Source organism: Emys orbicularis, chromosome 2, assembly GCF_028017835.1.
Source record: "Emys orbicularis isolate rEmyOrb1 chromosome 2, rEmyOrb1.hap1, whole genome shotgun sequence".
NCBI lineage: Eukaryota > Metazoa > Chordata > Testudines > Emydidae > Emys > Emys orbicularis.
The window spans coordinates 252,744,541-252,770,999 of NC_088684.1; the positions used below are offsets into that span (position 1 = coordinate 252,744,541).

Here is a 26,459-nt window from a genome sequence, read left to right on the forward strand (position 1 = left end):
CTATCACATCACATTCCTCTCTGGGTATTTTATGATTCTATTTTTAATGATCATTTAAACCACAAGACTACCTGATACTGAAGGAGGGTTTACTGCTCTTTAATCCCTCCTACCTAGTGCCTTCCTCCGGTACGCCAGCTGACCAAGAAATTGCCTATCTTTGTTGGCAGCTCAGCCCTTTCCTTCATTAGAGCCAATCAGAGCACATGAGGTGTCCACACTGGCGCTGCAGCGCTCCAGGAGAGCGTAGGGTGACCAGATGTCCCGATTTTATAGGGACCGTCCCGATTTTGGGGTCTTTTTCTTATATAGGTTCCTATTACCCCCCACCCCCGTCCTGATTTTTCACACTTGCTGTCTGGTCACCCTAGCGCAACAAACATTATTCCTCTCGGGGAGGTGGAGTACCAGGAGCGCTCCAGCCGTGGAGTCAGAGTGCTCTATGTGCCTTGCCAGTGTGGACGGGGAGTGAGGTAGAGCGCTCTTGGTGGCTTTATTGCCCTATAATGCGCAAGGGTAGCCAAGGCCTTAGCTTCTTTCTGAACTGGATGTATACTCTCCAGGCCCCGACTTGCTGCTCTTCCCTGAATTTAAATGATCACTTTGTGCCTGCGCGTCCTCTTTTGGCACCTCACTCCCTGGCAGTACTTCCCCTTCATTACCTAGGCTGGCAGGGGTGGGTGGGTTAACTCCTGTCCCAATCCTAGCTGTAGCGTGAACTGCAGCAGGGGCGGGGGTCAACTGCTCTGCAATGGCCTTCTCGGCCTCGGCGGCTTTTCCCTCAGTGTGCCGCCCGCTCGTCGGACAAGGCAGGGAGGGACCCGCAGCATTGTGCCCCTAACACCGGGCTGGCTGGGGGGCCGGGGCTCGTAACGCCCCTGGGCATGGGCGCCAGGCCCAGCCGCAGGGCGGAGCCCAGCTGACTGGGCCCGGGCGCGGATGGCGGGGCGCTAGCGCTGCGCGCCCTGCAGGTGGCGCCGTGCGCCCGCCGCTTGGGCTGTGGGAAGAGGAACCGAGCTGGGCCTCGCCGCCTCCTGCTCTCGAGTTCCCGGCCGGGAGCGCGCGGCGGAGCCGAGGCGTCTGTGCGGCGGCGCCATGGGGAAGCGGGACAACCGGGTGGTGAGTGACGCGGGGCGCGGGCTCGGCCTGGTAGGGCCGAGGGGAGGCCGTCCGGGGAAGCGCTGCTGCGTCCCGCGCCTCAGCCCGGGCCGGGCCTGGCCTGGCCCGGGGAGACCGGAGTGTAGCGCTCAGCCCAGCCCGGCCCGGCCCGGCCAGCAGCGCCTCAGCCGCGGGAGGGGGCCTCGGTGAGTCCTGCTCTGGTCCGCTCCAGGCGCCCCATCTCACTCCCCGTATCCCTGGGCGTGGGGCTGTGCAGGGACACCCCTCTCCATCCCCCCCCCCCCGGCGCCTCCGTAGTGGGTCTGCACAAGGGTTAGACCAGGAGGGGCTCGTGTTGCTGAACTGTCTAAAGTATATTTGTAAAATTACTGTCCGGGGATCCCAAGATGGGGGGCAGCCCCCAATATCAGCACAATATCAGTGTCGTCATATATCACAATGGCAGTTCCTGTCAGCATGAAAGCCTTGACTCCCTCTATGTAAACTGGGAACCTATGGTGATGGTGTTAATTGTAATATAATTGTCCTGCCAAAAACGTCTCCTACCAGTAGGGTGACCAGACAGCAAATGTGAAAAATCGGGACGGGGGTGGGGGGTAATAGGAGCCTATAGAAGAAAAAGACCCAAAAATCGGGACTGTCGCTATAAAATCGGGACATCTGGTCACCCTACCTACCAGCAGTATGGGATTCTTGGGTAAGGCATTTGGTACCATTCACATGGGCTGGCATGTTTCCCAGCAGAGTAAAAGACCTTTCTCCACTGATAGTAAATTCTATATTGTGCATCATGTATTCTTGCAAAACTGGGCAGCCAGAGAACTCAAGGAATTTACTTGTGTCATATATGATAGAATCTTTCATCTCCCAGTCAAATCTAGCACAAATCACTAATGACTATATGTAGTTTCTGTCTGATCTCTGTTTCGTGTTCTGTCATGAAAAAAGTTAGGGTGCTGGCCAGTTCCTTGCAAAGACATTTTCCTACCAATATTATTTTATTATTGAGTGAGCTAAGCGGAGTTATGGAACAACAACAAAAAACAAGGCCTCTGGCCTAAAGTATTGGATACATATGGGTCCTTCTCTCTGCACAGTTCCTTGTCTCTACACAGTTCCTTGTCTCTACACAGAGGCTCTGTTGACTTCAGTAGGTTGTTCCCCAAAACAAGTGTTGACTTCCTCACATGTGATCAATCTGATTGTAGGATCAGACTTTAATTTTAGGTTGTCAACCTTCCTGTCCTTTAGGTCCTTCCTTAAAACTTTCTCTTTTCAACTAGCCATCCACCACTAACCATCTACAAATACTTTTATGCTTGGCCACATGTTCATATTTAATTTAAGCTTATTAAAATACAAATTTTGCAACTAACAAGTTGTGTGATAAAAATAAACCAAATCACATTATTTTGTTTCAGCCTTTCCCCCTTCTTTGCCTGTATTTCAAATTTAGGCTGTGATCCTGCAAGCTGTTCCCAGCAGACAAATCCTTTCAGTGACTTTAGTGGGGCTCCCTGTGAGCATAGTGGTCTCCATGCAAAGATAAATTGATAGTATTTCAGGCCTTGGACTGTAAGGCCAGGTTTACAAAACTTTTGCCACTAATGTCAGTTAGGAATGTGATTTTTCTACAACATTTTTATGCTGGCAAAAGCCCTGGTGCAGATGCAGTTTTATTGGCTTTTGATGTGTGCTTTTGCTGATCTAGTTCCCTGAGTAAAAAAAAAATCTAGTATAAGCTGTATCAGAAAAAGAACTGTTTTGCCAGTGTAAACTACATCTACACTAGGAGTGTTTGCTGGTATAGCTATATCGACAAACCTTTCTACTGTAGACAAGGCCTAAGGCAAGGGCCTTCTCTTTTTTGTGTGTGCATAAAGCACCATGCATGCCACTGGTACGGTAGAAATGAAATAACAGAAATCACCACCCTAGTTCATATTGGCACAAGGACAGGTTGGAGGGAAAGGGGCAGAAGGCATTATGCTTGGGGGAAAAGTACAGAAGACTCTGTGCCCACTAGAGTAATGGCTCTCAACCAGGAGGTCTGTGGTCCCTGGGGGAGTCACGAGCAGCTTTCAAGGAATCTGCCAAGCAGGGTTGGCATTTGACTCACTGGGGTCCAGGTCAGAAAGCCAAAACCTGAGTCCTGCCATGGGTGGTGTCGGGCCCTGGGCAGATGCCCTGCTCACTACCCCCTAATGCTGGACCTGGCTTTTAAATGCAGAAAAATAGTTGCTATGGCACAGGTGGGCCGAGGAGTTTTTATAGCATGTTGGAGGGGCCTCAGAAAAAAGGTTGAGAACTCCTGCATTAGAGACTATTCTCTTCCAGAGCCTAGAATGAAACCCAAGATTCCTGAGTCTCACCATTCCTCTGCATTTAGCAAATATCTGTGTAACTTGCTGTCAAAATGTCTCCTCATCTTCTAGTACTGGTCTATATAAAGCATGACAACTTACTATTTACTTACTGCTGCTGTTTACTCAATTAGCCCAAGTGGCAGAGGATCTAAAGGGTCCAACCCTGCTGGTGAACCATGTGGGTTTCAGTATGATGCCATATGATATAGAATGTCTAGGGTTTTTTGTTTGTTTGCTCTTTAAAAAAAAAAAAAATCTGGGAAATTAGACTCTTAAAAAAAAGTTTAAAAAATCGTTATTAAGTTTGCAAACTCAAGCACCCAAAAGTTAGGAAATTCCCTACACAACCTTAATTTGGCCACTTTCTGCATATGTATTACAATACAGTCTTTCATCACATGATCACATACTATTTTTTCCACAGGACCCCTGCCTCATTGAGTGCATAGATGGACCTGCTCTGGGAATGAATAGGGTTATATAGTGAAGGGGCCTGTTATCTGTAGGACCCCTGCCTGGTTTGTTGTCGAATCTGAAGATGTACAGCTATTGAGGCAGATGATTAGAGGAAGAGAAAGAATGGCTTCAATCCCTGCATTTGCCACAAAGATCATATGTGATGCTAGGCAAGCCACTTAAACTGAACTTTTCACAGGTAGCCACTAACTCTGTTCTTAGTTTCTGGGTGTCTGACTGAGACATGTGGTGTGATCTGTTGTAGTGTGAGCACTCACAACTGTTACTGAAGTCAATAGGAGCTGTGTTTTGAACATATAAAGTGCTATATAATTCTAAATACTCTGAAAAATCAGGTCCTAGGTGTCTCAAATTGGGCACCCAAAATTAGTGGATGGATACTTTTGACCTTAATCTCTCTGTGCCTCAATTCCCCATCTGTAAAATGGGGATAATAATATCCCCTTATCTCACAGGAGTGTTGTGAAAATAAATTAATTTTTGTAAAACCATTGGATACTATAGTCATGAGTGCCATGGAAAAGCCCATGAGGAAATGGATAATTCTATTTTCAGAACATAAGGAGAAAACAAAATCTTGAATAGCCTCTCAGTAAATGAACACGGTCCATCATGTGCACTGAATGAAGCAGGAGTCCTATGGAAGAAATAATATGTGCTCATGTAATTATTGCCTGTATCATAATGTACACCTAAGTTGACTGAATTAGGGTTGCACAGACAACATTAATTCTGGCATTTTTTAACTTCTGAGTGCTCTTGACTTTTCAAACTTAATGTTTTTTTTAACATAGCTTATATGGTATCTGTTTGTATACACAGATCTGTCTAGAGAAAGGAAGATACATGCACACAAGCATTAGTGTGGCCATATGATTCTAGTATATTCATGAACCAAAATTTTTAAAAATTGTTAGGGAATCACTTCCTTGCTTAGGTAAACTGGGGATTTTTTAAATATTTGGATTTATAAAATTTACCACATTTTGAAGTGCATAAAAAGAGAATACACAGACTTGAAAAGGAGGAACAGATGACAAAGCTTGATTAATAAAGCCATTATAACTGATCTGTTGTTAACTTGAATATTTTAGGGATTAAAACATATGATTTAGTACTTAAATACTGCTAAATTCACCAAAGTTTTGTTTATTTACATATATTAGGGTTTTTAGTTTAAAACAAATCCCATATGTAGTAGTTTTATTATGTGGTAATATTATCACTAATTTATACAGTCTTGGTTGTGTGCCACCATCAGTTTGTTTTTGGCCAAAGTGAGTCTAAGGCCTGAATGTACTACCTTTGCTGTGCCAGAGAGTAAGAGACTAGGGATATATGGCACTGTAATAGAGCATCGTATCCAGAAATCTCAAAGCACTTTTACAAAAGAAGTGCTGAGTATCACTAGGCCACTGGATAGGCCCTTGTTCCTTTTGTGGCTAAGTAGATTATGTAATTCTAAATTGGAAACATTGTGTTGAGTCTTCCTGTCAGCTTGAATCATCATCTTCTCTGGCTAAATGCCTTCCATCTATAAGAAACATAGTCAGAATTGTTTTCAATAAGTAAGGAAAATTGTATGTGTGGATTTTTGTTTCTGCAGCAAAGTAATTCAATTTACTTCTCACTTTGCTTTGTCATCTCCAAGGCTTATATGAATCCTATAGCCATGGCCAGATCACGAGGTCCTTCCCAATCTGCAGGGCCAACAATACAGGATTACCTGAATAGACCAAGGCCTACATGGTAAGTGTGGAAATATCTGATTGCTCCTTTCGCAAAACCACTTATTTGATGAAAGATACTATCTTGTTAAGTGCCCTCCTTCCCAACATACACCGTGATATTTTATAAAGGGATTCCTAGTATCTGGCCAAAGCATTTTTTCTAAATATCTGTCCTAATTTAATATTTTTTTTAAATTGTTACAGTGTAAGATGATGGTATTTCAGCAATCATTTCTGAAAAGGAATATATTAAATTGATCCGTAGGCATTTTTAGCAACAATTTCTCAGGCCATGTCTACACTACAAATTTTGGTTAACCCAAGATACATTGGCGGAAAGTCACCCGAGTTAATATATTGCGTGTGTACGTGCATACTTGGCTGCTTGCATCAGCGCTGCAAATACTCACTACTCCTGCTTGTGTTGATGCAGTGTGGTGTAACACCCGTAAATATCCCAGTGTGCCACCGTCTGGTGCATTGTTTTTTGGGAAACTTTTGCAGTGTATTGTAGGACAGAAATGAATCACACAGGATGACTGGGAGCAAAGGGTCAAGTTCCCATCATGCAGCTTTCTCTATCACATAATGCCATCCATATCCCAAAATGTTTACAACTTTTTTTTTTTAAATCCCACAAACCTGCACAGCACTTTTCACTGTCCACCAACTGTGACACATGCATGGAGCCCGCCGAGTTCTGCACTATTGTCATGAAAGTTGCGAACACCGGACTTACAGTCCTCTACTATTTGCAGTTCTTCCTGTGGGTCTGCAATGTGATGATTTCTTTGAGGATAGATTGATGAGAGACATAGTGAAAATCAATTCAGGGCTAATTGGTGGCATTCACGGAGCAGCTAGGGACAGTGGATCACTGCTTCTGGGCTGGAGAAACAAGCACTGACTGGTGGGATCACATTGAAATGTAGTTTTGGGATGACGAGCAGTGGCTGCAGAGCTCTTGAATGCAAAAGGCCACATTCCTGGATCTGTGTGCCAAGCTTGCCCCATCCCTCCAGGGAATAGGCACCAGAATGAGAGCTGCATTGACAGTTGAGACGTGAGTAGCGATTGCAGTGTGAAAGCTTGCAACACCAGATTGTTACCAGTCAGTGGGAAATCATTTTGGAATTGTAAAATCCATAGTGGGAGCTGTTGTTATGCAAGTGTGTAGGGCCATTAATCGTCTTTTGCTGTGCAAGACTCTGACTCTGGTAGCATGCAGGACATAGTGGATAGATTTGCAGAAATGGGTCCTGAACAGCAGTGGGGCCATAGATGGCACCCGTTTCCCTATTTTGGCACGGGCCCATGTTGCTACAGAGAGCATCAGTAGAAAGGGATACTTTTCTTTGATTATGCAAGTGTAGATGGATCACCAAGGAGGCTTTAGCAATATCAGAGTGGAAGCTGCATGACGCTCGCAACTTTAAGAACACAGGACTGCAGAAAGCTGCAAGCAGGGACTTCCTTTCCCAACCGGCAGATTATTATTGGCAGTGTTGAAATGCCAGTAGTGATTCTGGGGGACCCTGCCTACCCCTGGCTTCCTTGGCTCATGAAGGAAGCTGTCACCTTTACAGCACTCAGGAAAGATTCAGCTACCAGCTCAGCAGGTGCAGAATGACAGTTGAATGTGCTTTTGATAGATTGCCAGCAACCAGTGTCCCTTCAGTATTTACTTATGAGATTGGATCTCAGTGAGAAAAATTCCCAGTGGTTACAACTGTCTGTTGTATGCTGCATAATATCTGAAGCAAAGGGGGAAAAGTTGCTGTTGGGATGGAAGGAGGAGGTGGAGTGCCTGTGTACTGAGTTTGAACAGACAGACACAAGAACTATGAGCTCAGCCTGGAGCTATGCAGCTGAGGGAGCCCTTGAAAAAAGAACTTTGATGTGGTAGTGTGGGCTGTGCTCTTCCTCACCCTGAAGTTTTAGTTGCTGTTAAGAATTGTTAGTGCGTAGTGTACATTTATGAATATTGCGCTGTCTTTTAATGAACTTATGAATGATGTGGTGCTTGCTGTACATTTATAATTTATTACACTGTTTTTCACTGAACCTGTGAGTTCTGTCATCCTGCAGAGCAGGGGTCGGCAACCTACGGCACGTGTGCCAAAGGCGGCACGCGAGCCGATTTTGCCAGGCACGCGGCTGCGAGCCAGGGTCCCAGCCGCTGGCCCCGCTCAGCCCGCTGCCGGCTGAGTGAACGGAACCCCAGGCCGGCAGGAGGCTGAGCGGGGCCAGCAGCCGGGACCCACAGACCGGCGGCAGGTGCACCCCCTAGCTCCCCCCTCACCGCGCTCGGGTTCTGTGGCTCCCGGAAGTGTGTGTGTGGGGGGGGGGGGGGGCGGCTCACACTCCCGGGAGCCACAGAGCCCGAGCGCGGTGAGGAGGGAGCCGGGGGGCGCACGGGGACCACCGCCCGCATGCATCCCTCCTCCCCCCCCCCCCGTCCTCTCTTTTGATTGTTGAAATATGGTAACCCTAGGCGAGGGAGGAGCCGGGGGCCACATGGAGGCATTTTAATGTGTATTACTGGCACACGAAACCTTAAATTAGAGTGAATAAATGAAGACTCGGCAAACCACTTCTGAAAGGTTGCCGACCCCTGCTGTAGAGTTACACATAGTTGGTACTTTGAGTAGAGCTAGGCATTCTGCACTATATGTTGTGAAGTAATAAAGATAAATTCATTTCCAAAAAATAGAAAGTTATTGCATACCTAAAACAGTGCAAAAAAAAGTGTAATTAAAAAAATACAATAAAAATGTCTAAAATAAATTAACGGAATCCAACTTTAAAATTAGAAAGATAGAAAACATTCCTGTCCATTTCAGTCCACTTTTGCTTCACATACACCATCTGTGACTCTCCCATGTCAGTGCATGTGAGGCTGTGGTTGTCCTTACTGTTGTCCCCTGGCATGGAGTGGTAGGGATGCAGCCCATGATGCCACATGGAATGTTGGAGTCTGTAGCAAGTTGCTAAATTGGTGTTCTTCATCGACTGCAAAGAGACGTGAGTATGTGACTGTTGGACCTGTAGGTCAACAAGAGTCTGCAGTATTTGTGTTTGCTGCCTGAGTGCATCTCCCTCTCCTTTTCCTGCGGGGACACCTGAGCCCTTCTCCTGTCTGCTCTTTCCTTCTCCATACTTTCTGAAATATTTACCCTCCAGGCCCTCTGTTTACAATCCAATGCAACACTGGCTTGCAGGATCTCACTGAACATATCCTCTCTAGTCCACTTTTTATCCTCCTCATCATGGTCAGGCATTCCGCAGGGGACCACTCAACGCCATAGAGGTAGCAGCTACAGATAAAACAGATTGATGTATCGTTGGATTTACAGTCACAACAGAAAGCAAAAAATAAGTTTCAAAACTCCCTTCCCTTATTCCTATAAAAGTTTTAAATAAGACTAGCTTATTAACAGTTCAGCTTTGGAGTGTCTGCACAGCACCGCCCTGCAGCCCCAGCCATGGGGAGTGTGGCCCACTGGTTGCATGAAACAATAAAATTTCGGGCCCTATTTCCATGTGTACGAGTACCAGGCACTATTTTCCACAGGCAGTGGTGACTTTAGCTGATATCTCCTATGAACAATAGGCTGTTTAGTGCAATGGTGCCTGCCAAAGTCATAATAGAGTGGCATGGTAGTCTCCTACCACGGAGGAAGAAATAAGGCTGCTATCTCTAGACACCTTCAGGAGAGGATTGCAGAGTGCCTCCATGAGATCTCTCAAGAGGTTACAAGAGACATCCCTATGTACGTAAACAAACTGGTCCGCATACCTGCTCCCTGCCAGCCCTACAGGGGAATGAAATGCAGATGACAACTCTACCTCTGTTTGTTGTACCATTGCCTCATCTCAAACAAGTAAAACAATGAAAAGTCGATACCTGTTGTGATGCCAGCAGACCAGGTGCCAGCTCATGCCAAGGCCCCTAGGCCTCACTCAACATAGACAGATACATAGCAGGAAACCAGTCTGGCTCACCTGTGTGTTAGTATTGTTAAAATAGATATTAGAGTTATAAGAATGTGTTTAGACTTTATGGAATGCTTGTAGGATGCTGCATGTATTAATCCTACTTATAACATGCCATGTTATAAAGTAATGTTTAAATGTTTGCTCTGTAGCTATAAAAATGTTTGCTAAGGCTATGTCTACACTGGCAATTGAATGACAAAACTTTTGTCTTTCAGAGGTGTTTAAAAAAACAAACAAACCCTGAAAGACAAAAGTTTTGCCACGACAAGCACCAGTGTGAACAGAGTGCTCCTGCCGTCAATGGAAATGCCACTTGTTGGGGGTGGAAGTTTTTTGTCGGCAGGAGAGCCGATAAACAGCAGCTACACTGCATGACTTTTAGCGGCACAGCTGTAGCGACACAGCCATGTTGCTAAAAGCTGAGTAGTGTAGACATAGCCAAAGACTGTAAATTCCCCACAGACAGGGGAGACGCATTACCAAGTGTGAAATGGTAGTTTATCACAAGAGGTGTTATCTTCTTCCCCCAAAAAAGAAGCTCTACAGACATCAGACAAGCCATTGTGAACAAAAGACTTTGTTGATCGCTTCTCCCACACCTCTGAAGCGGGTATGTGCACAACCCCTGTTCCATCACAGCCTGAATGCTGGGAGAAGGGAATAATAAATGCATGTTAAGGAGATATTGGTATCTTTATGCTGTCTGGAGTCTGAGGGGCAAAGATTCCTAAACATAAGCAGGAGGTCCCCAAGCTGCTTGGCTTGAGTTAGCCCTAAAAGACATAAAAGCTTGCTTATTATAGAAGCTTCCATTACCTTTTGAACTTAAGATTGTACCTCATTAGTGTGTGTATGTTTACCTACTTTAACCTTGTAAATAACACTCTCATTTCTTTTTCCTAGTTTATAAACCTTTAGTTTGTTACAGGATTGGCTAAAATCATTGTCTTTGGTTTGAGATCTCAGTACAGTTGACCTGCGGGTAAATGACTGGTCCTTTGGGACTGTAAGTAACCTGAATATTATAGTGATTGTTGATTTAAAGAACCATTTATGACAGAGGCAGGCTTGTCTGGGTGATAAGATAGATCAGAGTATCTAAGGGCTTCCTTACTTCCTATTAAGACTGTTATAGTGCCTGAAGAGTTCACACTCGTTACTTGGTTGGTGAAATCTAAGTTTGGGGTTCGTGCCCTGTTTCTTGACAGTCTGCTCTGAGGTTGGCACTCACGGTTGTGATCCACTCTAGACAGTGTGATGCCTGTGTCCTGCTAATTTGGTCTTGGGTGGGGCACCATCTTTACATTTGAACATTGTGAGGGAAAATGCAAATGCACTCTTGCCTGAGGTTCCTTTCCCTTCATTGGGCTTACCCATGCTTGTCTGGTGGGATTGGCTAGACTGCGGTGGGGTCTCAAAAAGATCCTGCCTCACAGCATAGCTGAAACCCCCCGGCTGCATGTCCTAACCTTTGTTGTCCTCCTTACTGTTCACAGCAGTGGTCTGTGTCTTGAACTCTTCAGAGTTATCCATAGTGGTCTGCGGGGTACTGGTGGGGTGTCTTCCAATTATGGCATGCAGTTCGTTGTAAAAGTGGCAGGTTTGCAGCTCAGCACCTGATCAAGTGTTGGGCTCCCTGGCCTGGTGGTATGCGCAGCACAGTTGGTTAGCTTTCATGCAGCACTGCTGCTGATCCTTGTCATACCCTGCGTCCCCTAAGCAATCTTTTCATAGATAACCACCTTTCCACAACTGGTCTAGCTGAGCCTGCACAGACTCTTTTCCGGAAAGGCCCAGGAGATCCAATACCTCCTGTCTACTCCAGGCAGGCGTGCTTCTAGTGCATGGAGCCTGCAGGGTTGGTTGGCCAGTTGCACACAACAATGGACAGCTGCTAGGTGTGCTCGCCAATGTGGGCAGTTAGGAATATGTGGGAGTTTTAAAGAGAAAGGAATGTGGCTTCTAGGTTCTGAGACCCCTGGGCAGAGGAGTTCACAATTGTGATTAGAGCGGTCACTGCCAGGCATTGTTGGTCAGCTGCTGGAGGTCTGTTAGGGTTGATATAGGTCATGCCCTCATTCTTTGTTGACCTCAGTAGGTCAACCATGGCTCAATGCCGTTTGGGGACGTGGTGTTATTGCCTCGCCGTAATAGTGTTACATCGACCTGAGACAAATTGAGTTTAGACACTTGATATAATTTGATGCAAGGTGACCTACATCAACCTAACTTTGTACTGTAGACCAGGCCTAAGAATAGAAAAACTTTACATCTCTATTTTTTGTCATGGCTAATATTGCCTGAATTGTGGGTGTGCCCTCACCAGTTTTTTTTAGTAATTTTAACAGAATCACACATGGAAAGAAATTTTTCTGGATACATTTTTAGAATTGAATTCTACCTTGCAGAATTGTCTTATTAAGAATTATACCATCTCTTAAGATGAGTTACTGAAATTATCTTGTCTTCAATCCATTTTATCTTATAATACATCAAATTCAAGCATACATTACCTATCACCAAAGTAAGGACTAGACCCTGCACAGGAATTTATTTGCAGGACTTACAATTTACATAATATCTTAAAGTTTAACATAATCCAAAGATAACTCTCTTTCTCCTTTCATGGGAAATTCAGCTAAAGATAAACTGAAGAAACAACTTGGATTACTGTCTGTGCATTTCTGTAGAAATTTAAAAAAAAATCTTAATGTCTGTTCAGGTTTTTTAGATGTATAGATATCTGTGTAAAACCTTTGTATTTTTTATATAAAGGGAAGAAGTGAAAGAACAACTAGAAAAGAAAAAGAAAGGATCAAGGGCATTGGCTGAGTTTGAAGAAAAGATGAATGAGGTTTGTGATTTGATTAATTTTGTGTTGGTGAATCATTTAGAAAAATTAGAATGATCCTTTGTATTCAACTGTCATTAGCAGGATGAAAAGCCCATTGTGTGTGTGTGTGTAAGATTCTTCATGAGCTAACTTTGTTATTAAAATATTTAAATTAGAATTACAGCAGTTACAGAGTAAAAACCATCATTTCCTTTCCCCCGTTGTTCTCTACAGTATATATCTGGTCAGGTCTAGTTTTGAAAAGGTGCCACCTGAATAGAATTTGAGCTCTTGTAATACACTAGAGGGCCGCACACTTCATAGCTTCTTTGGCTGAGCTTATTGCATATCCCAGGGGCTTCTTGCATCCCTCTATTCCACTCCATGTGTTCCCTGTGTACCACCCTCCTATCCCCCTCATATTTCAGGGACTCCCTGTAACTCCCACCCAATCTCCCCCTGCCGGAGTTCTGTGTAGTCCCCCATTCCGCCACTTCTCATATCAGATCCCCCATTCTGCCCCCCCTTGCCAACATTCTGTTTACCCCCCATTCAGCCACACGAGATTCCCCAATCTCCCCTATCCACCCTGGATTCTGTGTGCTCACTCTTCCACCTTCCCACCCTACTAGGGTCCCATTCTTTCCCACATGTCAGAAGCTCTGCTTAACCCCTATTCCCCCATATTGGGTTCCCCACTCTTCCCCTTCCCCCTGCCCCCTGAGTTCTGTGTCCTGCATTCCACCTTCCCACCATACCAGGTCTCCTATCCTCCCACCCACACCAGGGGCTCTGTGCACATCTCCATTCCAACTAACCCATTTTTATTTGTCTCGGAGAGGCATAATTCAGGGTTTTGACACATTAAAGTCTATTGGGAGGATGAGCAGGGGGATATTGTTCTATTGGAAGGTGATGGGTGCTATCAACCAGTTGCCTGAATGATAGACAGTCCAGAGGTGTGTGAAGCTGTGGCTGTGCTAACCAGATGGCAGGGGCTCCAGGTGTCCCCCATTTTCCCCTTTTGGTTTTCTGATTCCCCCCCTAATTTATAGGGTTCTGGCCATTGAGACCTAGAATATTCCATAAGGGTGGCACACAGGAAGCTTGGTGGTATAGGTGCTTGGAGAAAGAATGCAAGGAGCCCCTGCTGGGTGCAGTGCATTCGATTTACAGAAGCAATACTGTGTGAACCTCTATACTCAATGTGAAATCTTTTCATCAGAGGCTGTCCAGATCCTTACCCACCATCTTTGAATAAAGAGACACTCATATTTGGTGGTACTTTATTTTTTAAAAGCAGATTACTCACATTGCTATAGTGAAATATGTATGTACAGCTGTAAGTTTAATATCCTAATACAAATAGTCAATTAAGGTGTTTGTATATATATTTTTGTTTAAATAACTGGCGGATCCAGGAGAAAATTAGCAAGTTTTGCTCAAATGAATATTAATCTGCTTATATAAAACGAATGTCCTAGGTTTAGGATTAGTTGAATTATCTTTTTAAAACCTGCAAAAATAATACTTGTTGGCTCTGTCACAGACGGAATATTTCAAAGGTTCTTGTTAACACCAAGGGTTTGAAAATTATGCCAATGGTCACTATCACTGTTTTTCAGAATTGGAAGAAAGAACTAGAAAAACACAGGGAGAAATTATTAGGTGGAAATGAGAGTTCCTCCAAAAAGAAAGAGGTAAATATCTTAAGTCTGGTAAAGTATTCATGAGTTGGATTTTCCTGATGTGACATTCTTACACTGAAACAGCCATCACCAAAGAACACAAGTCAAAATGCAAATTCAGAACTACTTTCCTTGTCTGTGACATGTTGAGAGACCATGATACAATGTAACAAAATTGTCTCTTTCTTTTTAGAAAAAGAAAAAGGAAAAGAAGAAATCAAATAGGGTGAGCAAAGTTTTCAGGTTTTTAAGTTTTACGTGTCTGGAGTTCCTGAAAAGACAAAATAAGAGTGTAATTTGGAATTTTACATAGATGTTTAAATAACTATGCTTGTGTTACCTGTTATCTGAGAGTGGTAGTTTAGTTTGTATTTGAGGGGAAAAGGTTTAAAAATAAGAAGGTCTTACTTTAAAAATAGAGAATTTGGCTAGAATGCCATACATTTGTTTGTTTGAGGAAATATCACTCATACAGCTTAATTTAAGAAAATCTCCGCAGGCTAGACTCTTGGAACTAAGATCACTATAGATAACATTTGCAAATGCAGAGAGTATTTGGATGTTCCTTTAACTATTTCTCAAACAGACAAAATGCTGCATCTCACAAGCTTTCATTTTTGTTGTGTTTGGTCAAGTTGTCTTCATCTTCCTCTTCTTCATCAAGCTCTGATTCTTCCAGCAGTTCATCTGATTCTGATGATGAGGTGAGAACTAACATACCAGAATTGTAATTTTTGTATTTTCTTTTAAAATATGCTAGTGTATAATTCTATTATTTGCTGGTGCCACTTACTCTCTTATTCAGGTTATTATTAGGGTGGTGCATTCAAGAAGAAATGTATGGTTCTTGTTTTAACATGGAAATAGTGATTGTAGATTAGTCAGCATTTTAACAGAGGCCCCAATTTAGCAACTACTTATGCATCTGTTTACACACTGAACAGTCCCATTTACTTCAGTGGAGCTGTTCAGTGCATACATTTAAGCACGAGTAAGTCGTTGCAGGCCTGGGGCCATAATTTTTTTTGGATTAATAGTAACCATTCATGGCCATACATCTCAGGAACAGTAGCCTGCTAGTTAATTTGTCTGTTACTACCCTGTTAATTATACCTGAAGGGTTATTGGTTTATCTGTGAGATCTGAAACTATAACTCTTTCGCCTTTTAAAAACTACAGTTAAAGACCTGATATTTCCTATAACCAAATTAATACATGATAATATAGTGAATACGCAATGCTGAAACAAACTTGTTAAAATAATTAACTTCTGGCCTCACAATTGTGCTCTCTGCTATTGTGTAACAGACTAACATTTGGTCCGACAATTTGTTGCAGGCCCTCAACTTTCATTGAATTCAAAGGGAGTTGAGAGCTCTGAGCCCATGATTGGATCCCTTAGCATTGGCACTTCACTCAGAAGGCTAGCAGAGACTAAGGCCTTGGCTACACTCGGGACTTCCCAGCGCTGCCGCGGCAGCGCTGTGAAGCGCGAGTGTAGTTGCGCTGCGAGAGCTCTCTTGCAGCGCTGTATGTACTCCACCTCTCCGAGGGGAATAGCTTGCAGCGCTGCGAGCAAGCGTGCAGCGCTGCAGGCTCTGATTACACTGGCGTTTACAGCGCTGTACTCGCTGCGCTCGGGGGGGGGGTGTTTTCACACCCCTGAGCGCAGCAAGTTGCAGTGCTGTACAGCGCCAGTGTAGCCAAGGCCTTAGGAGTGCTACAGAGATATCAAACCTGCTGGAAGGAGTGGTAGTAGCAATCCCTTTGATTTATTGTGAAACAGTTGGTTATAAAGCAAGCCCCCAGGTGGCTTTCAAGTGATGCTTTGAAGAAAGGAAGTATACAGTTGGGAACAAGAAATGCAAATCTGCAGAGCTCTCACAGGGAGATAGAAGACTTGCCTCTTTCTTTACAGTGAGGAAAGAAACTTCTAGTGCACAAAGAAGTATAGAAATGAACATGACATTAATATATCTGTTCAATTAATAGATTTTTCTGTGCACCAAAATAGATTTTATAACAACATATTAAAAGATCACTAATGAAACAAGTATCAGGGGGTAGCCGTGTTAGTCTGTATCCACAAAAACAACAAGGAGTCCGGTGGCACCTTAAAGACTAAGATTTATTTGGGCATAAGCTTTCGTGGGTAAAAAACACCTCACTTCTTCAGATGCATGGAGTAAAAGTTACAGATGCAGGCATTATATAATGACACATGAAGAAAAGGGAGTACCTCACAAGTGGAGAACCAGTGTTGACCGGGCCAATTCGATCAGGATGGATGTAGTCCATTCCCAATAATAGATGAGGAAGTGTCAATTCCAGGAGAGGCAAAGCTGCTTTTGTAATGAGCCAACCACTCCCAGTCCCTATTCAAGCCCAAATTAATGGTATTAAATTTGCAAATGAATTTTAGTTCTGCTGTTTCTCTTTGAAGTCTGTTTCTGAAGTTTTTTTGTTTAAGAATAGTTACTTTTAAATCTGTTATAGAATGTCCAGGGAGACTGAAGTGTTCACCTACTGGCTTTTGTATGTTACCATTACTGATGTAACATATGATTTGTAAAAGAATAAATGGACACATAGGGACTGTCCGGTTTGGCCAGTGTACATGGCAGAGGGGCATTGCTGGCACATGATGGCATATATAACATTAGTAGACATGCAGGTGAATGAGCCCTTGATGGTGTGGCTGATGTGGTTGGGTCCTCTGATGGTGTCGCTAAAGTAGATATGGGGACAGAGTAGGCAACAAGGTTTGCTACAGGGATTGGTTCCTGGGTTGGCGTTTCTGTGGTGTGGTGTGTAGTTGCTGGTGAGTATTTGCTTCAGGTTGGGGAGTTGTCTGTAAGCAAGGACTGGCCTGTCTCCCAAGGTCTGTGAGAGTGAGGGATCGTTTTCCAGGATAGGTTGTAGCTCATTGATAATGCGCTGGAGAGGTTGTAGCTGGGGGCTGTACGCGATGGCCAGTGGTGTTTTGTTATTTTCCTTGTTGGGCCTGTCCTGTAGTAGGTGATTTCTGGGTACCCGCCTCGCTCTGTCAATCTGTTTCCTCACTTCCCCAGGGGGGTATTGTAGTTTTAAGAATGTTTGATGAAGATCTTGTAGGTGTTTGTCTGAGGGCTTGGAGCAAATTCAGTTATGTCTTAGGGCTTGGCTGTAGACAGTGGAACGTGTGATGTGTCCTGGATGGAAGCTGGAGACATGTAGGTAAGTATAGCGGTCAGTAGGTTTCCGGTATAGGGTGGTGTTTATGTGACCATCACTTATTTGCACTGTAGTGTCCAGGAAGTGGATTTCTTGTGTGGACTGATCCAGGCTGAGGTTGATGGTGGGGTGGAAATTGTTGAAATCCAGGTGGAATTCTTCAAGGGCCTCCTTTCCGTGGGTCCATATGATATTGATGACATCTTCATAGCGCAAGTAGAGGAGGGGCGCTAGGGGACGAGAGCTGAGGAAGTGTTGTTCTAAGTCAGCCATAAAAATGTTGGCATACCGTGGGGCCATGCGGGTACCCATAGCAGTGCCACTGACTTGAAGGTATAAGTTGTTCCCAAATCTGAAATGGTTGTGGATGAGGACAAAGTCACAAAGCTTAGCCACCAGGTGTGCTGTGGCCTCATCAGGGATACTGTTCCTGACAGCTTGTAGTCCATGTGGAATATTGGTGTAAAGCGCTTCTACATCCATGGTGGCCAGGATGGTGTTTTCAGGAAGATCACCAATGCATTGTAGTTTCCTCAGGAAGTCGGTGGTGTCTCGAAGATAGCTGGGAGTGCTGGTAATTTAGGGTCTGAGGAGAGAGTCCAAATAGCCAGATAATCCTGCTGTAAAAGTGCCAATGCCTGAGATGATGGGGCATCCAGGGTTTCCAGGTTTATGGAGCTTGGGTAGCAGATAGAATACCCCTGGTCGGGGCTCTGGGGGTGTGTCCATGTAGATTTGTTCCCGTGCTGTAGCCGGGAGTTTCTTGAGCAGATGGTGTAATTTCTTTTGGTATTCCTCAGTGGGATCAAAGGATAGTGGCCTGTAGAATGTGGTGTGAGAGAGTTGCCTGGCAGCCTCCTGTTCATAATCTGACCTGTTCATTATGACTACAGCACCTCCTTTGTCAGCCCCTTTGATTATAATGTCAGAGTTGTTTCTGAGGCTGTGGATGGCATTGCATTCTGTATGGCTGAGGTTATGGGGCAAGTGATGCTGTTTGTTCACAATTTCAGCCTGTGCACGTCTGCGGAAGCACTCTATGTAGCGGTCTAGTCTGTCATTTCGACCGTCAGGAGGAGTCCATGCAGAGGACCCAACCATCAGAGGACCCAACCACATCAGCCACACCATCAAGGGCTCATTCACCTGCACATCTACTAATGTTATAGATGCCATCATGTGCCAGCAATGCCCCTCTGCCATGTACATTGGCCAAACCGGACAGTCCCTACGTAAAAGAATAAATGGACACAAGTCGGACATCAGGAATGGTAACAGACAAAAACCAGAGTGGGAACACTTCAATCTCCCTGGACATTCTATAACAGATTTAAAAGTACACCTCTACCCCAATATAATGCTGTCCTCGGGAGCCAAAAAATCGTACCGAGTTATAGGTGAAACTGCGTTGTATCGAACTTGCTTTGATCTGCCGGAGTGCGCAGCCCCGCCCCCCCCGGAACACTGCTTTACCGCGTTATATTCGAATTCGTGTTATATCGGGGTAGAGGTGTAACTATTCTTGAACAAAAAAAACTTCAGAAACAGACTTCAAAGAGAAACAGCAGAACTAAAATTCATTTGCAAATTTAACACCATTAATTTGGGCTTGAATAGGGACTGGAAGTGGCTGGCTTATTACAAAAGCAGCTTTGCCTCTCCTGGAATTGACACCTCCTCATCTATTATTGAGAGTGGACTACATCCACCCTGATCGAATTAGCCCTGTCAACACTGGTTCTCCACTTGTGAGGTACTCCCTTCTCTTCATGTGTTATTATATAATGCCTGCATCTGTAACTTTCACTCCATGCATCTGAAAAAGTGAGGTTTTTTACCCACGAAAGCTTATGCCCAAATAAATCTGTTAGTCTTTAAGGTGCCACCGGACTCCTTGTTACTAATGAAACACTTATTTTAAAAAAGTAATTTTGGTTCATGATAACTTTTTAACACTGTTTTTTGCAGTATATATATTTTACATGTAGCTTTTAGGCTGCATCTACCTAAATGTTTTACTCTTACCTTTTTATGCATTAGCTAAGGAAGGTTATTCTCTTGACTACAAATAAGAACTTCCGTATGAACAATATTTATTTTGGGTGGCAGGTTTATAAACTGGATTCACTTTGATTTTTACATAGAATTGTGTGTTGGCATTTCTTTAAAGAAAGATATTTTCCCCTCTAAATTAAAAATAAAACCCAGGCCCACCATTATTACTTTGAAAAAAAATCTGTTCATGGCATTTTAGGCTAGATCACTTTGAAGATGAAGAGTCAGGCCCTCTAATATACTGTGGAAAAAAGTAATAAACAAGGAAACTAGAAAAATTTGGATTTATCACTAATATAAATTTTGAATAAATGCAGAAAAATTATGAATATCATCCACTCTAGAGCCAATCATCTCTGTAGTGCTGTATTCATCGAGAGAGCATATTTACATATAGGACCTTGAGTTTCTGTGTTCTTCAGATTGAATATTCAGTTATAGCTTCACTGTGAACAAATACAAACTTTTTCTCTAAAACGTTTATGGATAGGATAAGAAACAAGGGAAAAAACGGAGAAAGAAGAGGTATCGCTCCTTGCGGAAATCTTCAGAAAGCTCTACTTCTGATTCTGAATCAGATAGCAAGGTAAAATGTAATGATGTATTAGTGTTGGGAAGTTTTCCTTTATTTATATTGTAAACAACATCTGATTTTGTTTTTGCATATACACTTCTTTATTTCTCTTTCAAACATACAATGCTACTTTATGGGAGCAAGCAGTGCTTCCAGCCTTCTGCTTCCATAGTCCAAGAAGTATTATCCCTATTTGAGCTCAGTATGCTGGCTGAAAGGAATAGTTTGATCTTTAGAGAGCAGACTTGTCAATGATTCCAAACTATTATCACTAACTTTTGAATTATAAATATACATTTTGCCTTATTTCCTGCCCAAACAAGCTCTGTTTTAGTGTAAAAATAAGCTAACATTTAAAACCTATAAATGTCTTAATTCTTTGTCAATGTGTTGTTTTCACATGTAGTTTTTTGTTGTTGTTTTTTTAAATGAAGGTCTGACAGGATATCAGTGCTCAAAATACTGCCTTACCAGATGTCTGTGGGAAAAGTACTTTCCCTTCAGAAATTGTATACTCTGCAGCACAAATTGAGCCTTTCATAAATGCAGTTATGGGGAGGTTTCCCCTTTCTTTGCTCTATTTGGAGCAGTGCATACCCAATTAATTAAACTTTCTGGTATGAATTTTGGACTTCATCCTGTGTAAACTAGAAAATAAACAAATTGTAAGGAGCCTGTCATCTGTCAACAATTGTTTACACTGTAGCAGGTAGTAATTATATTTTTGGCTTAAAAACTGGTAATCTAAGGGTACGTCTTCACTACCCGCCGGATCGGCGGGTAGCAATCGGTCTATCGGGGATCGACTTATCGCGTCTAGTGAAGACGCAATAAAATCGATCCCTGATCGCTCTGCCGTCGACTCCGGAAATCCCCCGCGGCAAGAGGCGGCAGCGGAGTCGACGGCGGCGCGGCAGCGGTCGACTTGCCGCCGTCCTCACAGCCAGGTAAGTCGACCTAAAATACGCCACTTCAGCTACGCTATTCACGTAGCTGAAGTTGCGTATCTTAGGTCGACCCCTCGCTGTAGTGTAGACATAGCCTAAGAAGCCATTTATGAAAGCTCTTTGGGGCTCAGTCCTGTCTTCATTTATCTGTAAAGTACCTAGCTTAGTGTATGTGCTATACAAATAATAACTAGCTCTTTATATAGTGTTTTTCATCCATAGATATCAAATAATTAAATCATTCCTCACATACATATACATACACACACTAGCTTTTGTTAATGTAAGTTTGAAAATTCATCCCTCACACATATGGTGGGGGGGGACACGACATTTAGACACCTCCTGCTGCTGAATTGGAGGACAAAAGTCTCCATTCTTTCTCTCTGCCGTCAGCTGAGGTGAGGTGGGTGGAGAGACTCACAACCTTACCATTTCTTCCTTCCTAATTATTCTCCATCTCTGATACTTTCTTCATTCTGTTGGCCCTGCTTGCATTCTGCCTTTTCTGCTGGCTCATGCACAATATTCCTCTTTGCTATGCTTTCAATAGAAATTACTTGTCTTGTATTATCACCAGACAGGAAGGAACAGCAGAGAGGCACTCCGTACATGGGGATCTCAACAGGGGAAAGCAGAACATGAACTGTTCTATAGGGAGTATGCTTCATCTTAGGCTTCATCCTGTTCTCTAGGATCTCCCAAAGGGCTCTTTTCTCACCCAGCGCATGTGGACTCTGCCATGATAGCGTGGTTTTTTTAAAGATTTTTAGGAATAGAGTGATGGTGGCTGACCTCTGTATAGGTTGTCTGCGTGTTCTGCTGAGCAACATTCTATTCCTTGATTCCCCACAGGCCTACCAGAGTAAGAGCAGTGTCTCTGCATACTGCAGGGCAAGGACAGAGGCAGTTGTACCAAAATGGTAGTTTTTTCATAATGTTCACGTGAATTGCCAGGTAAAATATCTCAGAGCAATTTGTTAGCACTGTAACCCAGAACAACCATAACAGCTTTGAAAAGTAGGTCCTTTTATACAGTGAATGATATCTGATCAAGATTCTGTTGTGATTCATACCACTGTGTGCTGAAACCATTATGTAAAAATTAATTACTTTCACCTTCTATTTAGGACAGCACAAAAAAGAAAAAATCAAAGGAAGAACATGAAAGAGAAAAGGTAAAATATTAAGTACTTGCAAAATAAAAATCTGTCTCAAAACTGTATTTTATACAAATATAGACAAAGGACCACATTTTTAAATAGCGGCACAAGGCTTGCGTGTATGGCAGTTGTGAACTTATGCTTGCACATTTTGAGGCCAGATTTTCAAAGGTCCTCAGCTTCTATTTAAATAATTGTTGCCAACTGCTGGTTGCTGAGCTCTTATGAAAATCTGGTCCCAATAGCTGCTGAGTACAACAATTACTAGTTATGTGGCAAATTTGCAAACTTGTTCAAGCAGATAGGGTGAATTCAAGAACAAATGTTTAAGCGGCTTTCAGGTGGTCTTCTGTTTTGTTTTGTTTTTTTTAATTTATACCGAGGACTGAGAGTCATCTTATTAGTCTCTGCCTCCAGCAAGGAGAAGGCTTTCTTAAGGTAGCGGGGCATCAGCTCCCTAACCCTGCCAGTCACTCAGCACTCTCCTCTGGGCTTATACCTTTCCTTCTTTCATCAGCAGGTTACCACAGGTGCACTTCAATCCCCGAATCCCTTTGAATCGTTCCCTTGTGATATCCAGCCCTAACACTAGCTACTCACAGAATTTCTGGATCCTCTGCACCCAAAGATGAGGCGTACCCCAGTTTACCAGTGTTAGCATAAACTACTGCTCCTGTAAACCACACAGCACTTGTGAGAACATAAAATAAAACAAAAGAAGGTTTATTTAAGAAATAATAAAGATTTAATGAGAAATGAGAGAGCGAGATGGAAACAAGTACTTACAATACAATACAAAACAAAATCATAAAAAGCAAACCTGGGTCTACACTTATCAGTAGTTACCCTTCCTATCTAATAAAGTAGATTTCCCCCCAAAGTTCAGTCCATTGCAGAGCTGGCTGGTTTCTCAAGAACCAGGATCCAAACATACATGAAAGCATGTCTCTGTGCCAGGAGTTTACAGAGTGCCTTTCCCTACACTCTGTTATATTGAAAACAGACTTTTGTTTCTGTTCACAGAAAGGGTGAACCCCTGCCTTGTTGTAGTTTCTTGTCTACCTTTAGGTGGTTTTGATTGTTTGTCATTGCCCCTGATGGTTTTCCATTGACTATGGCAATGGTAGACAATAGCACCTTGCATTACGTAGTTGGCTGACTAGGGAGAGGTGATAACTCCCTCGTACTTGAGTGGGTCATCGAGAAACGTTGCCCCCAGTGACTAAGTTCTACTCCAAATCCATAGAGCATACTTTCAATATAAATACATTATTCCTTAAATATTATCTATACATACATCTCACAGTGATTGAGTCTTGACAAATTGTGAGCTTTCTGTAGGTACCTTCCATGTTACTCTTTATGAATAAATATCCTGTAAGATATGTTTGGTGTAGTGGATTTGTCAGGTCCAAGGTGAGAGCTGTTTGCAAAGAACCGGAGATCCTTTGCAAACAGGTCTCTGTGTCGCATTCACCTCCCCTGTTCAGTCACCTCTGTTACCTTTCTGCTCAGTTAACTCTATTCAGTCTGACTCATCAATTCTGTTTCATGCACACCAAATGCACTGATTCTCTTCTATGTCCTCCCCCCATTCCAAATTCAGAAATACTTTTTCCTTGCCCTGCTAAATCTGTTACCTCTCAGTAGCTGATCTTCAAAGCAGCAGTTCTTACCTCCGCCTCTTCTCCCTGCTTAGGTTTACACATACAGTGTTTGTCGCCACATTTCTCTCCAATTTTCCCTTATTTCAATACCTGTCATCCTGGCTGCTTCACTTGCAATACCACTTCCTCAGTGCCTGTAGAAAGGGCTGAGGGTTCTACTCTGTCCTCTCATTTGATTAGATGGAGGTAACCAAGACTACTGAGTTTCTGATCCCACCGTGGAGAATAGAGAGCACATGATCTTCCTTTTCCCTTCCTAGCCTTGAAGAGCTGGGTGGAAAGAGGAGGTTCCATATCAGCTTTGCAAAATCCCATTTGCCTGGCCCAGTGCAAGTATGAAGCTGGCCTGGACAAGTATGACCAATGTTATCAACTTCTGAAGGATCTAAGCTTTCTTTTTTCTTTTCTTTTTTTAAGTAAGTTTTAAAAACTTAATATTGCAGCTACAAGCTGGTATTAAACAGCTACTGCTGATCCCAGTTGGACCTATAGGGGGAGCTGTACTCTTAGCTCAGTAGCAGAGCAAGAAGAGCTGCAATAAATATATTCAAATTTACTAAGTAGTCTGCATCTCAATTTCATTTGAATTTGTGCAGCATATTTTATTTTAAATGTTTGTTTATGCTATACAATTTTTATTTTAAATATTTTAAAATGTATTGCAATATTTTCCCTATCTTAAAAAAAGTGTAGTAGTTATGTAATGAAGCTAAGCAGTATCAAAAAATTCATTTCTGCTAAGAGTCTCTTGAAGATTATTAGACAATGGCATTGATTGCTGCATTCAATTTCTTGGTGCTGATGCATAATTACTTCAGTAGTTCAAAATTTTCTTTTTAATAAAATTGAAACTATTTTATATTTGTATTCTAGATATACTTAGTCCTGCCTTCACACGGGAGGGTTGTGGACTAAATAACCTCTTGAAGTCCCTTCTAATCCTACATATCTATGATTCGATAATTTAAATGAAACATTAAAGTCAGTGTTTTTGTCACAGTCTAAGTGTTCTATTATTTTAAAGGCTGTACTTATGTGTGTTATTTTGTGTAGGACAACAAAAGTCTTAGTAGGAAAAGGAAGAAAATTGATCGTGGGAATGGACCTTTATCATCTGAGTCCTTATCAGAGTCAGATCCTACAGCATGTACTGCTTAATATTATTATTTTTTATTTAAATAATTTTGATATATTCTAGTAAGTTACGTCCAAAATAGATTGTCATAATTTCAGAGGTAAATATCAATTTCAAGTTTAAATAACTTTATTTTTTAAAAATAAACCTGTATTTAATTTAAATGTTAAAAATTGATTTTATTTAAATTATCCATTTTTATCCACCCTGTTTTCCATATAGAATTCCAGACTATGTGAAGGCTAGGGAAAATTGGAGTTATAATGGATTTTTTCACATAGCTAGTTTTAATAATTTTACTGGCATCTACATGATAATTCCCTGCTATGCTATATGTTGTATAAGTAGACAGACATTGTTTCCTTGAAAGCACTCAGCATTTTTTATTTCCAAAACCGGATGATACTGGATAGAATTATTTGCAGAAAATAGCACAGATATCCCAGTGTATTTCTTCATTGTATGCTGTACCATATTGTGCCATCATGTTTTATAGCCAAAGCTAAAACTTTTTACTTACAGGTATGTTTGGAAATATTGTTCTGCCACAAAAGCTTATTAATAATTTTTTTAGGTACAAGTGAAAAAGAAAAAAAACAGTGAAGAAAGAGAGAAAGTAACAGCAAGTATCATTCCTATTCTCTTATATTTAGAAAGTGTCTTAGCTATGTAAAAAATTCGTTTGTACTTTTGTAGTCTCGACAACATCCTTTACGAAGTTGAACATTTTATGGAAAATTCTACTCTCAGGTACACAGTTGTAAATCAAGAATAACTCAATTTACTTCTGGAAGCTCCTTGGCCTTTACATCAGTATACCTGAGAACAGAATTTGGCCCTGTATTTATAGATTCCAAGGTCAGAAGGAACCATTGTGATCATCTAGTCTGACCTCCTATATAACACAGGCCACAGAACTTCCCCCAAATAATTCCTAGAGATATCTGTATGTTATCTAAATACAGTTATTTTCTAGATGCAGTAAATGTCAAATATGTTTACTTATGTTCACATTAATAAAATGGAACATTACCAGCGTATATCATATGGGGCATTACAAACCCCCATTATCTAACTGATTTCTCAAAAATTCATAAAGTGTTCAAGTGACTTAAAAGATTAGGAAACAAAATAGAGACAATGACTATTTCAGACCTCTTACCAGACCAAAATAGAACTATGAATGATTTTTTTTAAGTTAGTATTCTTTTTGTTTGTTTGTTTTATACTATTTATTTATGTAGTAATCTTTTATCTGAAATAATTTTGGACAAAACACCCTTTCAAAGTTCTTACACCACTTCCTTAGCTGAATTTTAATAGATGGGTTTTGGTTTATGAAAAAACTTACATTGTTTCACTGTTTTAAAGGATAAAACAAAAAAGAGAAAGAAGCACAAGAAACATGGTAAAAAGAAGAAAAAGAAGACGGCTGGTTCAAGTTCAGATTCAGAATAACACTTAAAAATCAAGCCTGTCCCTTCAACAAAAGT

The 26,459-nt window shown here is 42.3% G+C and overlaps 1 protein-coding gene across 1 annotated transcript; it reads left to right on the forward strand.

Moving 5' to 3' along the window:
• The first annotated feature begins 1,002 nt into the window (after positions 1 to 1,002).
• Positions 1,003 to 24,989, forward strand: FAM133B (family with sequence similarity 133 member B). The gene is made up of 10 exons (XM_065398459.1): positions 1,003 to 1,119; positions 3,910 to 4,140; positions 5,614 to 5,711; positions 12,467 to 12,545; positions 14,150 to 14,224; positions 14,406 to 14,438; positions 14,848 to 14,916; positions 19,971 to 20,066; positions 22,132 to 22,179; positions 24,885 to 24,989. The coding sequence occupies exons 2-10, from the start codon at positions 4,105 to 4,107 to the stop codon at positions 24,987 to 24,989; spliced, it is 639 nt and encodes a 212-aa protein (XP_065254531.1). The 5' UTR covers positions 1,003 to 1,119; positions 3,910 to 4,104.
• The last annotated feature ends 1,470 nt before the right edge of the window (positions 24,990 to 26,459 follow it).